The 16,430-nt window shown below is 37.1% G+C and overlaps 1 protein-coding gene across 2 annotated transcripts in view; it reads right to left on the bottom strand.

Moving 5' to 3' along the window:
* The window catches only part of LSAMP (limbic system associated membrane protein), a 739,725-nt gene that overhangs the window by 225,726 nt on the left and 497,569 nt on the right, over positions 1–16,430 (bottom strand). For both annotated transcript variants that reach the window (XM_004373664.1, XM_023728853.1), the window contains exon 3: positions 3,305–3,430. In XM_004373664.1, the coding sequence (XP_004373721.1) occupies positions 3,305–3,430 (126 nt within the window). The remainder of the gene's footprint in view (positions 1–3,304; positions 3,431–16,430) is intronic.

The following is a 16,430-nucleotide window of genomic DNA, read 5'->3' as shown; positions in this document are numbered from 1 at the left end:
TTTCTGTTAGTGGAGGATGAACAACTCAAAAAAGGAGAGAGACAATGGTTGCACAACTCATAGTATGTTATCAGTGTCACTGAATTGTACATGTAGAAACGGTTGAATTGGTGTATGTTCTCCTGTGTATATTCTCAATAACAACCACAAAAAAAAAAAGACTACAGACTTAATATTGCACCAAAAAAGAGAAAGCCTTTCTATTAATGCAGCCCTTTGATCATAACTTGAATACAATCTACCTTCTTTCTTTCCTTCTTCTCTTCTTTTCTACCACCTTGTTCCACAAAAGAGATTAAGGAATTATAAACAATACATTTATATGGACATTTAAATCAATTAGAAATGGTGGGTCAAAATAAAGTAAACATTATAAAAGCAGGAGTGTGGTCTATGTATGAATTTTATGCCATAAAATCCTACATAGTGGGTTTAAAATCAATTTTATTAAGGTATTATTTATGTATAATAACCTACATTCTTTTACAAATGGGCCATACATTTGGCTCTAAATTTGCTAACAGTTGACACAATGAAGGACTCCTGATTATGTATAAATATTCACAGTGTTAATTCATCAAAAACTAAACCATTGCTTATTAAAAGGACTGGTGGTGCAGTGGTGAAGTGCTTGGCTGCTAATCAAAACGTCAGCAGTTCGAACTCAATCTTTCTCTGTGGGAGAAAGATGTGGCAGTCTGCTTCCATAAAGGTTTACAGCCTTGGAAACTCTATAGGGCAGTTCTACTCTGTCCTATAGGGTCCCTCTGAGTCAAAATTGACTCAATGGCATGGGTGGGTTTTAGAGATATTGCAAACAATGAGAGATTTTTTTCAAGGGTCCTTCTAGAAAGGAAACTATGTAATAAAATTGTATTAACAATCTCTCAATAACTATATGACAGTAAACACAATGATGCGTTTTAGAGGGTGTCTTTTATAAACATGGGTCAATGGCTTGTATACCAAATTGCCATTCAGTACAAGCAATTCTACTTGGGACAGGGGCAGGCGGCATGGGGTTGGTGGCTAACATAATGCCACCCAAGTAGACAGTGTTTGGAGCTTTAACTGAATCTAGGAAGAAGATGTATGATGGATGGAGGTTTATACTTCAGACAATTCTTTACTTGCATTTTTTTTTCCATGAGATATAAAACGGGTCTGAAAGACAGTGAATTTGGGGCTTTTTTCCCAAATAAGTGCCTCATGTGTTGCTATTCTATATTATCAAGACATGATGAGTTGCATGTTTTAACAACAAACAAATACAGATTTTGAGTGATATTCTGCTAAAAATAGAGGCCTATAATACAAATACCAGCCTAAACACAAGACCATTCCATAGGCTGATCTAAACTTCACCTGAGAAATTAATTTTGGGTTTAATGTGTGTTATAGATTGACTTGAATCCCCCAAAAATGTGTGTCAACTTGGCTAGGCCATGATTCCAGGTATTGTGTGATGGTCCACCATTTTGTCATCTGATGTGATTTTCCTGTGTTGTAAATCCTACCTCTGTGATGTTAATGAGGCAGGATTAGTGGCAGTTATGCTAATGAGGCAGGACTCAACCTACAAGATTAGGTTGTATTTTATATCAATCTCTTTTCTGATATAAAAGAAAGAAGCAAGCAGAGACATGGGGACCTCATACCACCAAGAAACAAGAGCCGGGATATTCAGGGTCCCTGTGCTGACAAGTTCCTAGAGCAGGGGAAGACTGATGACAAGGACTTCTCCCCAGATCCGATAAAGAGAGAAAGCCTTTCCCTAGAGCTGGCACTCTGAATTCAGACTTCTAGCCTCCTAGACTATGAGAGAATAAATCTCTGTTTGTTAAAGCCATCCACTTGTGATATTTCTGTTATAGATAACTACGACAATGTGGAATGGAAGCCCCATAGTCATTCACCACAAAAAATAGAGATTTTTAAAGAAGATATAAGCAAGTACTACCCTGGCCTTTTAAAAATATCTTAGGATAGTAACCATTGTACATCTAACTTAGTATAATACTTTTTCATGGTGTGCATTCCAAAATGAACATATTATTCAATCAATCTCTAGATACTTATATTCTCTCTGGATACTTGTATTCCTTATATAAGTTATCTAGAGACTCAATGCATACTTTGCTCATTTTGGAATGAACAGCATGGAGGATATCCCAAAAGCTAGTGGGATCATAGGTGAGTGCAGAAGGTCCTTGTCCTGTGCCTCAAGCCATGATATTGACCAGAGGTTGGCAAACAGTGTGAAGGGCTTTGTGAGTCATGTGATCTTCATTGCAACTACTCAAGTCCACTGTTTCAGAACAAAAGCAGCCATAGACAATATGTAAATGAATGAGTGTGGCTGTGTTTCAAAAACACTGTGTTTATTCTCTCTAAGAGAATATAATTTAAAAGTTGGGGGATATCTACCAAAAATGACAATTGTATAAGAATAATTGTGTTCTCACTCTTCTTTTAAGAAAAACTAAATAGTAGGCCTCATTCTACTAAGACTATGTCATTCGCAAAGGCATGGTTTTGCAGGTAAGAAAACGGAATCTGTATAGTAGGGGAGTATGCATGCAGTTAGTCTGAAATGATCTGGTCAACTTTTCAATCAAGTTAAACAACAGGAGGGTCTGGGAACCCAGTTATGGTGATGATGGAGAGCAAAGGAGGGGTAAAGCAGAAGAGTTTCCTGGGAAATGATTGTCTTAATTTTACTGAATGAGCAACAATAGGTGCTGATTGCTAATGAGCTCATACAATTTAGTCCACACCTGATGGCCATCCACAGAGTGAGAGTCAAGGACAGATCATTAGAAGTCACAAACCATTTTGAACTACTCCTGACGGATTTCTTCACAAGGTATTACATACTAGGCAACTGATCTATAGTTCAAAACAAACAAAAAACTCGAACATATGAACAAATAAAAAACAATGTAAATTTAACTCATAGAAAACACTGCCCTAAGACACTCAAGCACCAAACTGGCACGCATTTTAGATATAATGTCAACTCATTCTATGTGTGTTGGCTTGGGGAAGTGTGCTATTAAAAATTAAATGATATATAAATCATACATATATATAACTTAATTTTTATAGTACTATGGTTGAAGAATTGATAGAGATTAACATATTATCAGAGACCGCTGGGAGGGCCCTAAGTAAGACCTATGTCACAATTATCTCAGTGTTTTAATAACAACATGCATGTTGCCCTTCTGATCCAGTGGAACCTAGGCAGCATAAGGCTATCTTAAACAGTGTGTGGCATCTTGGAGCCTGGAAGGTTGCTTACCAGTGGGTGTAAGGTGCCTCCAGGTGATAACAGGCTCAGGACGACCATTTGCCATGCAGACCAGGGTCACATTGCTGCCCTCATTCACAGTGACATCTGAGGAGATGTTGGAGATCTTTGGTGGAACTGTAAAGAAAAAATAAAGTGGCATACGTAACCATGTCAGTAAAAGCAGGCTTACAGCATTGGTCCATGCAACTGGAAATGGTAAATTTGAGCTAAGTGGCTTTATAGCTTACATAATTTGAATTTTTGTGTTAAGAAGTCTAAGTGCTTTTAAGATCCATGCTTTGCATCTGCTCATCAAATCTCTTAAGGAGACCCTAAAGCGCTGTCATAAAGTGGGCATACTCCTACTTTGGCCATCTGAGTGCTGGAGGAAAGATGTACACAGAGTAGTGTAAGGAAAATTTCTTCACTCCTTTTTGATTAGAATAAACCTTATTTGGATATTAGAGAGCAAGAATATTTATACAAGCTAAGAATAAATTTTTGTTGTCAGTTAAGTTTTGCCTAAATTTATTTTCTTATGTGTATAAAATGAATATAAACCAACCTCTCTTACAAATGCTGGGGGAAGACATCAGTGTTATTTAGTGTAAGATTGCCACATTGGGTTAAGATGTGGCAATCCCTAGTTACTTATAATCTAGTCATATAAGTAAACCAGGGGTTAATTGCTATAATAGAAAGCTTCTAAATAGCATCCTGGTGTGTAACAGAATAGATGCTGTACTTTAGTACCTAAAAATTGAATTAATAAGACCTAAATCACAGAGAGGTCAACATTACAGAAATAGTATTATTACTCCAATACTACCCCTACTAGTACTACTAACAATTTAATAATAGCTAACATTAGTTATCTCTGGAGCCCTGGTGGTGCAGTGGTCAAGAGCTCAGCTGCTAACCAAAAGGTCAGCAGTTTGAATCAACCAGCTGCTCCATGGAAACCCTATGGGGCAGTTCTACTATGTCTTATAGGGTCACTATGAGTGGGTATCAACTGGATGAAAATGGGAACATTAATTAAGCATTTACTATATGCAAGACCCTGTGTAAAGTACTTTACAAGTATTATCTCAATAGCGCCTCATAAAAAGGAAATAAAATCCTGTGAGGGAGGTGCTCTAAATGTTTTCTTTTCCTTTTTTTCACAGGTTGGAGACTCAGGTGTAGAGGAGCTAGGCGAGGGATGGAGCACAGGTTTGAATGCAGGCAGTCTCCAGGGCCTGTGCTTTTAAGCACTACTTGAATAAAACTCCATCTTCACAATCCAGGCTACCAGATGGCCAAAACTGACAGAAATTACTTTTTGGTGATGTGAGAAATGAGTCCCCAAGGGCATGCTGTGCTGCTGCCTGACTTCCCTCATTAATGTTCAGGGTGGCAGCATCAGATCCCACGTTGGCTGGCTTGAGTGGGAAGTGAATTACTTATAAATTTCATCACAGAGGTCATGCACTGATTACAAATAGCAGAGTTTATGGTTTGACTGAGATTTTCTTTTTTAACTCTTAGTTGCTTATGCTGTCCCTGAGAAAGATGTGTCTTGGGAAGGAAAGAGGACAAAATGGTATGAAGGAGTACAATAACAGTGATTCTGTGTGATGACCTGCCATTTATGCCAAGCACAGAGGCAATTGTCTGGCAGTCATAGGATCCCTGCACATCTCTGTTAGGAGGCAATGGTGGCACAAGGGTGAATGGTTCAGTGTCACAAGGAGGAAGGGTGAAGAAGCTCTCATGACCCGCGCCTCCCTCTCACGGTAACATCTTATAGGGCCTCTGGGTAGGTCCTGGTGATTCCAAATCAAACCAAATGATAGAAGCAGAATGTAGCTGATTCTCATTGTTTAGCAATTTCTATTGATAGAGTTTCTAATTTGCCTTTTTTTAAGTTGGAGCTAAGGGTCATTTTCTCATAGTCACACATCAGCTTGCAATATGTTGTCCCAGTCTTCTACAATGAGGGTGTGAAAAAGTCATGCCCATCTTATAGAGGAGAACATGAGGCTCAGAGAGGAATAATGACTTGTCAAGAGTGATCCTACCAAGAAATATGGCTAGCTTAGAATTCAGATCCCCTGAATGTCCACTCGTTTTATTGTTTAAGTTTCAGTTTCTAATTCCCAGCAGAGGAAGTCAGTGTTCTGAGTGTCTCTAAAAATCTATAATGAAATATAAATTAATTATGATGTCCAAGAACAAGATTTAGGTGCCTTCCTACACAATCTAAAACCTATAACATAGGGTGTATATGGTAATATAACACAATATATAATATACAATATATATTGCATACTCTATATTGTATATGTTGTAATACTGTATAATATTTACAAGAGATCCCACTACTCAAGTTGTAGTCACTACTGAATTCCAACACAGGACACAGTATAGAGAGAAGAAATGCAGATAGGTTCTGATTAAGAGAGAAAGAGAGAGAAAGAGGAAAACAAGCAGCAAAAAACTCTGTATCCCTAATACAAAAACATAAGAATTTACAAATCAGAAAATATCACCAATGGTTAAACTCCAGAGAATTATTACCTATGATTCAATTTACTTGCGTTACCTTTCTTTTATAAGAGGGATATATATTAAAGACTTTGTATTTACTTGGCATGCCAGTTAAGGCACTTGTTCAATGTTACATAGACAGGTCCTGATAGAATTGGGTATAAAATCTAGAATAATAGACTCCAGGCCTATCTTCTGGCCACCAAACTATACTGCCTCTCCTACTTATGGACAATATACTAAGGTCCGGTATCTCAGAGACTGTCAAACAGACTTGTAACCATGTTAACTTTGCATCCCACCTTCCTCTGAGTCACTGCCAATGGGTCTTACTCCATGTTTTATTCCTCTGCTTTACTGTATTTTGTGCCAGCTTTTCCCCATAAGTGTGCATATATGATACAGTGTTTCTACTTTAGAAAGAAATACCTTTCCAACTGCGTGTTACCATCTTATTAACTTATAAATTCTCTGTCTTCAAATTTCTTGAGGGAATTGTTCTACACTGTGTCTTAATCTCCAAGTCATCTTCAGTCTTTATTGAAATCAGCTTCTTCCCTTAACCTTCGAAGAAACTCGTCTCAGAAGCATCCAATGGACACTTTTTGTTATTGTCCTTTTTTCTAAAGTATTTGACTCTGTTCACTACAACCTCATCTTCCAATCCTTTCTTTTCTTGGTTTCTATGACACCAAACTCAACTCATTTTCCTCTTACACCTCTGGCCAGCCTTCCCAGTTTAACTTTTGGGCTCATCATGTCCCGGTCCTTGAATATCTGTATTTCCTAGGGTTCTATCACTGTCCTCTTTCTTCATCTCAATCCACACATTAATTACGAGTGATCTTATCCACTCTCTAGCTTCAGATGCTATAGCTATGTTATTGATGACTCTCAAGTCAATATCTCCAGCCCCGACTTTCCTGATGACCTTCATACTTACATTTCTAATTGGCTATTCTACATCTTCATTGAATTCCTCACAGATATCCAAGAAAGATTCAACACTCTCAAAACTGAATTCATCATTGTCCTTCCCTGAAAACTCTTGTAGTATTGTGTCCACTATTTTAGTAAATGGTGTCACCATGCAAACAGTTGCACAAGCAAAAAAAGAAACAACAACAAGGCATCTCCCCTGGTTGCTCTCTTCGATGCTCCCTATATAAAACCAATTGTCAAGTTCTGTAGCTCAAGCTTCTGAAATATTTCTCCCATTCAGTCATTATTATTATTATTTTTTTATTGTACTTTAGGTGAAGGTTTACAGAACAAATTGTTTCTCATTAAACAGTCAGTACACATATTGTTTTATGACTAGTTAACAACCCCACAACATGTCAACACTCTCCCTTCTCGACCTTGGAGGACCTTTTTTTTTTTTTGGTGAAAATATACATAGCCAAAGATACACCATTTCAGAAATTTCTACATGTACAACTCAGTGACATCGACTACATTCTTCCAGATGTGCTGCTATTCTCACTATCCTTTTCCAAATTATTCCATGACCATTATCTTCAACTCACTGTCCCCTAGTCTTCCCATCAAACCTTCTGATGTGCTGTTGTCTCAGTCATTATTTTTGATCTCTACTCCTACTAACTTTGTTCCATCCCTCAGTACATTTTTTTTGCCTGAATTATGGCAAAATAATTAAACTGGTTTGTTTGCCTGTAGCATTCCTTTCCCCATGCTCACCGCATTCATTCACCACCCTGCAATCAGAATGTTTTCCCTACATTGAAAATGTGAGTATAGTGCCCCCTGATTGATCTCATTGCCCTCAAAATAAAATCCAAACTTCTTAATATGGCTTAATAGGTCAATCATGATTGAACTCTGTTTATCTCTCTGCCTCATTTCCTACTCACTTTGCATTGCATCACCCAGTCATATCAAACAACTTTTGGTTCCTGTACTGTGCTATCCCCTTTTCTTGCTCCTGAGTATTTAACATTCTATTTTTTCTACTTGGAATATTCTTCCTTCAACTATTTATGAGATTAACCTCTTTCTCCCTTCAGGTTTCAGCTTGTCAGCTTCTCACTTTTTCCAGTAAGGTTTTCCTGTCTTCCTCCCCCTCCTCCCCTCCCCCTCTCCCTGTGCCTCTGGCTCCATATTGGATGAAGTACCCCTCTTGGGTTCTCAGATCATGCCCTGGATTTCCCAACTGTGTGTACGCGTGCACACACACACACACACACACACACACACACACACACACACACATTTTTTATTAGTCTAATGATCTAATAAGCTTCTCCCTAGTTTCCTGTAGCAAATCACTGATTTAAATTCAGATACTCACTGATAGTATAACATCAAGGTGACAATTCACATTTTTTATTGTATTAACTCGAAAACTTGTGGGAAGTAAAGATAGGTATTATTATTACTACCATTTTCAGATGTGGACATAGGGAACAAAATGGATAAAAATCACACAGCTGGTGAAAAATTGAGCAAGGACTATAACTGACAATTTGTAGTTTTCTCAAACATCACTCTTCCCTAGATCATATTCACTTCTGTGAAAGTGGTGCTAAATAGCATTTTTTATTCTGTTTTAATTCTAGTAAGGATGACTACCTAAGAAATAATGTTTAACATGATAATCTTATTTGCATCACGAAATATAGCTGTTTACTTTTCAAAATCATTGTAATATTGATTTATGCTCAATTCTTGAGTCATTACAGTACTCTCAGGATTTTTTTTTGTCCTCATTCTGGGCTATTCCTTAGCAATTCTTATTCACAGGATATTTGTGTGATTTATTATGTTTTCCTAAATGTAATGCCATGAACCATTTATTTGAGGTTATCAACCTACTCAGTTTCAGTGATCTCCCTAATTTCTCTGGATTATTTTGTTTTTCTTACTGGTTAATGAAAGCTTCTTATGCAGTAAAGAATTGGCCTTTTATTGTAATGTTCTTTGTAATTTCCCCAATTTATTCCTTGCCTCTTAATTTTGTTTATGATTATTTTTGTTTGTCAGGAGAAATTTAAATATCTTTGTTGTTATATGTATTGATATTTCTTTTGTGATTTCTTCTATTACTTTATTCATAGAAGGCCTTTTCCCATCATAAGATCAGTTAAATACTTCTCTCTATTTATTCTTCTTTTAATGGTTTGTTTCATTTTTGAAAATATTGAACTCTTTCAATTATCTAGAATGTATTTATGATATGAGAGATAAGCAAGTACATATGTGTGTGTCTATATATGTTTAATTATATATATCTTTAATTATATATACTGTATCTTTAATAATACATTTATTTAATTATATATGCTATATCTTTAATTACATATAACATATCTTTAATTATATATATACTATATATATATACACACATACACACGTGCATATGCTATTTCCCCAATGCCATTTGTTGAATAATATAAGATGTACACACTGTTTTAGTTTTACCCTTTATAATTACCTTAGAATTACACTATAAAGTGCTAACAACCTGTCCAGCCCAATTCTTGGTAAACATACAAATATAAACCTCAAATATAAACCTGACCATGTCAAGAGTGATTTTACCAAAATATTAAAAAAAAAAACCTGTCATCAATCTTTGGGAATCATATTATTTTTATGTGCTGTCAGTTTCTAAATTAATCGGTCATTAGATGAACAGCTCCTGAAATGCTGAGTTAAAAACTCTAGAAAAATTCATTATGCAAAGGAATCCTCAGGTCTTCAGTTGATAAAATAAAACATAAAGTGAATATGTCACAACTAATAGTTCTAGTTTTAAAAATGAATTATCAAAAAAGTGATACTCTTTGACTGAAATACATATAAATTCTGTGTTAAGGCAATACAAATTGAATGGTAGTTTCCAAAATAATGCTAAAATCTAGGTACACTTGGATACACGGATTCCTTCAACTTGCAGTGAATCAGCCTTAAGTAAATTTATGACACAATCATACTGGCTCTGCCGCCATGTTTTTATTGCCCCTCCTGATTCTTTTAGCAATTTCTTTACCCACTCTTTCTATCAGATCTCCAGGGTCTCCTGGCTTTTGTGGATCCAAAGTTGCCTGTGCATGTCTGTACAGTACACCAGGTTCCAACTCCTTTTCTCTTTTATTTATAAGATCAAGATCCCCCACGTATGACAAAAAGTGGCAACATAGGTAACGTCAGGGACATTAGTGGAGTGGACACCTAACGTTTTACCTGCTCAGAATCCATGCCCCCTTCTTTTGGTAAGACACTCTGGTTTTTCTTTTGGGAAACCACTCTTCACCCACTACCATCGGTTTGTTGGTACCATTAATCAAGTGACCTATTCTCCCTTGTCCAAGGGTGGGAGTATGACCTACGTTAGACCAATCAGACTCTCATTCCCTGAAAGTTGGTTTTTGTAAAGAATTCTTCTCCTGTGGTTATAACCCCCATTAACTGTGTTAATGACCCCAATTCTCCACCCCTCTTTGTATCCACATACTTTACCATATTAGTGCCCTCCTGCAGTGGGTGGGGCCCAATTTTCCATTTCTAGGCCATATCACTTGCTTTGGCCAGTGGGATGTCAGCATAGGTAATATAAAGCAGAGTCATTTGCTTTGGTACCTCTGCCATCACCATGAGAAGAACATTCCCAGGTGAGCCTGTTTTTCCCCAGGAGAAATACGGGAAACATGTAGAGCAGAAAGAATTGCCAGATAGAATAAATGTGAATTTCAGAATAAACAATACATAATTTTTTAGTATAAGTTGTCCCAAATATTACATAGGATATAATCTGGCAACCCCAGGAACAGAGCCACTTCTGGTGAAGCCCATTGTAGATCAACTGACTTGCAGGTGAGTGAGAAATAAAGAATAATTATTGTTTTATGCCCCTGCATTTTGCATTTTGAAGTGGTTTGTTCAACAGTAATAGTTATTGATACATACTATGAAAGGGCAACCATCTAGCGATACTATTACTTTTCATGAGTTTCTGCAACCTGGGTTCCTAAAGATGCTTGGCTTCTGTCTTTTCCAAGGCAAGCTTATTCTGCTTTTCCCTTGATTCTGTGAGCTTGTCCATATTCTTCCAATGAGTTTCCTCATTTTACATAAAATTAGCACGTCAATTTCTCTTGCTTAAATGAAAGAAACCTAACTGTTGTAAGTTAGAAAGCAGTCAAAATAGAGGGAAACTCTGAAGAGACCTTTTCATACAGGTAAATGGTGTCCTTTGGATTTCCACATAACCAACTTAGTCAGATGTTTAGCATTGGTTCTTATCAGTCTGTATACATTGCTTTAAAATTATCCTAGGTCTGCCAGACCATCTAATTCTAGCTGTGAATGTCTTAATGACTTTATCCTTGGTCTGTAACTGACCAACCAACAGAAAGAAACAAATCAGTTCCAGAGTAGGGGATAAAAATGGTCAGTTGGCTTATTTCCCTAACCTCAGATAATTGGCAGTTATTACTTGTATTCAATTCAAAATGCCATCCCTAGTGTACGCAACAAATTAGTCTCATTAGTTATTGTTCATTTGAAGCTGGGGCAAGGTCTATGTGTTATTGTATGGTATGTGTGTGGGGGTGTTGGGATCAAACACTCTTAGCTCCCTTATTTCCAGCCTTTTTTTGGTACAGTTAGAGGATCTTAAGCCCTACCCTTTGCCATATACAATAAACTATGGAACAGCATGACATGTCTGTATAAGACTTTTGGGTTCAGAAATCTACAGAATGTTTCTTGAGCAGCATTTGGCTTTAATAAGCATGATCCAAGGATTCAACATAAGAATAAAAATATACAATATAACACATAAATGCCATCTTGTGAAACATCAAACATCCATCCAGCCTGGCATTTTGCTTCTGAAAATGCCACTAAAACATGTTTTGTTGCACAGTGTGGTAGTTTCCAAGATGGATTGGAAAATGAAGCACAGTGTACTGGATTGAGAGCCAGGAAATTTTGATCCTATTGCCACTAACTCACAATGCAACCCAATATTATCTATTTGCTTTTGAATCCCCATCTTCAGGCACACTGTAGGTGCTTAACAAATTCCAAATGAATCAATGAATGAATTACTGATAGATCATTTAAATTTCTCTGAAACTCAATTTCCTTATCTGGCAGTTGGAGGGTTGATATTAGCTAATATTACAGGATTGATACTAGAGTCAAATAAAATAATGCATGTGAACTTGTTCTGTAAATGGTAAAAGATTCTACAAGAGTAACTATTAATTATGGCATGCTACAACTAGCTAATAGAGCAGTGTTAGCTTAACCCCTCACGAGATAACATGATATAATAGTTCCTGCATTTTTATGCCTAATGGCATTCTAGTTATATCTTTGCAGACACTATTATTGCCAAAAGGTATAGGTAATTACTACAATTCCCAACTAATCATTAATATTGGCATTAACAATAAATCACCCCAAAGATATATATTGAGTTCTTAACTACAAATGGGACAGAGTCATATCAATATGTTGGGCCCTTTAGTCAATGTCTACGCATTTTATACCTTACAGTAAAAAGTGACAAGGATGCGAGAGTATACAACCACAAAGTGAAATGTTTCACCAAAATTTCTAGAAGTTTAACTCTTGAGCTACCAAGAAAAATCTTTCCAAATAAAATTTTGTCACCGTTACATAATTTGTAATATAAATAACAATAAAAGAAAGGTCTTCTTTTATTTGTTGTCCTTGTAGACAAAGATTTTTGTCAGGTGTTTTGTGGCTGCAAAACCTTGCAGCAGAATAAAACAACCAGCAGTGATAATTTCTTTCCCACTAGTACTAGTTCCCATTCCTATTAGCATCCATTTATAAAGCAAGAAATATCAGCATCTCAAGTAGGTATCTGAAAAGGAGAATTCCATAGGAACACAATTTCTTTTATACTTAAATTCCATGGGCAAGTAGAGAAATATGGAAATTATGAATTCTTCGAGTGTCAACCTTGAAGCTGTGTGTAGGAGGAACTCAACGTAAGTATTAGACTCTCAAATTTCTCTTCCAGATGCAATTAAAACTGCTGGATATATACATGTGTTAAATGATGAAAAAAATCACTTCAGAAAAGATGGGTCATATGCTGACCATCTAGGGGAAAAGATAAAATGTTATGTACAAAACAAAGCAATGCCAAGTACATATGAGTGGTAATGTGATAAAATCAGGGAAATTGGAATAGGGGAAGCTCCTGAAAATGACATATTAAAACAACGTGGGGTCAAAAGAAGTCATCATGTTTTTAATTAGAACTGTACATGTCTTAAAATGGGAAATTCCAGAGGACACCTGTAACTAAAAGCTACTGCCTGAAGCCTCACTCACCATAGTGGTCTAAGACATAGTGGCATTTTACTACGTTGGCCAAAGGTATAAGGTGGGTATGACATACTCTTTTGGGCCTTTGCAATCTATATGCTCACACTCTCAAGTGGCCATGTGAGTCCCTGGAAGGGGTCCAGGCATCAAATTTACACCAAAACAGTCCCTAGGGAACCATCCAGACAGTGGCTACCGTCAAAAGGGATGGTGGGTCAGACGCTCTAACAAACTCAAAACACAGTATCCATGGGACAATAAACTGCTATGCAGCTCACTTATACACCATTCAGGGGTGTATGTGTTCGTATTGTGATATATGTGTGGTATGGATATCTGCATCTACCTAAGAGTCCCTTAAAACCAAAACCCACTTCCATCTAGTCGATTTTGACTCATAGCGACTCTACTGGACAAAGTGGAATTGCCCATAAGGTTTCCAAGGCTGTGATCTTTACAGAAGCAGACAGCTACATCTTTCTCCTATGGAGCAGCTGGTGGGTTCAAACTGCTGACTTTTTGGTTAGCAGTCGAGTGCTTAACCACTTAGCCACCAGGGATGCTTAAGATTCTCTTGGTAGACCTAAAAAGAAGGTATATTATATTGAGGTTTTTCTATATTTATTAAATGTTCAGAATCACCCTGAAATCTAAGTGTGTGAGTTGGCTTCGAAAGAGGACATATTGTCCAAGCGCCAATATACTCGTTCCTGACCAGCTAAGGGTGTCTATTACTGCTGCTTCAGCAATAGCTGTGCTCTATGGATGTCAAATGCTGTTCCCGAGCACGGACCGCTGCCCTGCTTAGTAAGAGCAAATGGATCCATCTAAACCTGCTCATTGAGACTGCAGTTGCTCAGCCAGTCAGCAGCTTCTCCAAAATCCCCTATTCTAGCTGTTTGGATATTTGTTTTTGTTTTGTTTTGTTTTTCTAATCTTGGAAAGTATCCAGATACTGCTCTAACTGATAGATGGAAGGAATCTCCTAGTCTCCCTTCACCTAGGCAAAATTCTTTCTCATTTCTGGTACTTACAGACTAAGCTTCAGATACTGTCCAATCAGAGCAGATGGCTTTGATATTTGGCAGAAATGGGGGTGTCGAGCAGAGGGAAGCACAAAAATATCAGGCTACCTTGGGTGGGTGACAAATAGTAACTGGGTGAATTCCAAGGTCTGAGAAGTGGCGCTCTGAGGCTTTATCAGAGAAGAGAGAAGTGCATCCCTTCTTCCCCCTTCGCACTACAAAAGACATGTTTTCCTATGTTACAGGGATTGGTTTGGCGTAATTCTTGGAGAATAGATGAAAATTCAAACTGTATTCCTGGCATATACTAAAAAATGCACTCCTTACTCTATGAGAGGCCTGTAAGACTTAGCCCTAAACCATGACATGTCCTTAAAGGCTACAGAATACTCCATGGACAACCAAAAGTTTTTTGTTTTGTTTTTCCTTTTGTTCTATTCTCTTTCCTTTTAAAAAAAAAATTGATTGTGAAGAAAACTTTTCCTTTATACCTAGATGAATTTTTTAGTTCTATAGTAAAATTATGAATGAATGGCAAGCCTTTATATCAGAAGCCGAGAGGATTTTAATTCCGAGAAAGAAAAAGAGCTGCAAGTGAATAGAAAATAGAACCATAAAGGGTTCAGAGACCAATAGTATGACCAGTTATGCTTAAGGATAGTAAAAACCAACAACATATATTGAGAGCCTACTGATGGTGCAGCGGTTAAGCACTTGACTGCTAACTGAAAGGTTGGTTCAAACCCACCAGCTGCTCCATGGGAAAAAGATGTGGTCTGCCTCTGTAAAGATTTCAGCCTTGGAAACCCTATGGTACAGTTCTACTCTGTCCTATAGGATCGCTATGAGACAGAATCAACTTGACGGCAATGAGTCAACAACAGAAATAGGCACTGTGCTAGGCATGGGGCAGAGCTGAGGAGGGGATGAAACAGGGACAATTACAATGTAGACTCAGCCATTTTTTGTTTCTTTAACAGAAGTGTCAGTAGGAGGTTATCATGAAAATAATAAGAGTAGTTACTCTAACATTTTCAAAATGGCTTACTGTTCATCTTGTTTCTTCATTTCATTTTTGGAATCAGAAATATGTAGAGATAACTATAGAACTTGTATGAAACCCTTAAACTTAATTATTTCATGCCCATGTGACTAACCTAAATTCTATTTTTTAGTTGCTTAAGACATATAGTGTTCTTTGTGTAGAGGGAAGGAGGTAGATTCTAATAGAAACCAACTAGGGTGAACTTAAGCATACCTGGAATACAATGGAAATAATAAAAGTTGTTTCCTGCCATTGCTCAAGGGCCCAGAAGTAGAATATTTAGACCAAGAATAGAATTGACAGAAGGTTTTTAGAATGTTTTTCCTTGCATTGCCCCTGTTCAAAGCTTACCATGAACTATTACAGACAGAATGTGCAGCATTCATATGATTTCCTTCTAAACAAAAAGTTATGAAGTTACCATTGTGAATTAATTAATACATTCATGTAAATTATAATGTTTTCAAAAATAGTATATGATGGTAGAAAGAATAGTAATTGCTGCAAGTGTTAAACATAGCTACGAGAGATAGAATGCTTTCAGCAATTCCAGAGATGTAAATTCCAGAGATGTAAATAAGATTGTGCAGGGTTTGTGGGGGAAGAAGATAAAAATCAAAACCCTCTAATTAAGGACCTTGAGTTGGATTTCTCCTTCTTAATGTTGCTTGCCCTCTGTTGGAGGGGATAAATGAACAATTAAATAACGAAAGAAGATATAAGTCAGGAGAAAAGTGAGAAGAAAGAAAAACGATAATGATGATGGGGATAATGATAATATCTTTGATAGCATAACATGATACTGTTAAAACACTAGTCTATGCCTTGATATATTTGATCCATGCATATTCCTGTGCAATACATCAGGCAGGTATTATTACCCTCCCTCTAGCAGATTGGTTGGAAAGCTGAGCCTCAGTGGCATCCATTCTCTTGGCCAAGGTCACAAAGCTAGGAAGTAAAAGTACTGCAGTTCAAAGCCAGCTTTTCTGATTGGGTCAAGGGGATCCAAGTAAGGCCCTGGCATTTCACAGACTAGTTTATTTATCTCTGAGATGTAAGCTGCTGCCATATTTATTGAATTAAATAGTTGCCAAGACAACTCGGGCACAACTAGAGATAAGAAGGTCTAGGTTGGTAGGTAGCTTCCCTGAGCCACCGATGTACCTACCTCTGATTGTACAGGGGCTTTGGGAGTTGG

Source organism: Trichechus manatus, unplaced genomic scaffold (assembly GCF_000243295.1).
Source record: "Trichechus manatus latirostris isolate Lorelei unplaced genomic scaffold, TriManLat1.0 scaffold00026, whole genome shotgun sequence".
In the NCBI taxonomy this organism is placed as follows: Eukaryota; Metazoa; Chordata; class Mammalia; order Sirenia; family Trichechidae; genus Trichechus; species Trichechus manatus.
The sequence above is the reverse complement of the archived record's forward strand: the minus strand, read 5'-3'. Positions and strand labels throughout refer to the sequence as shown.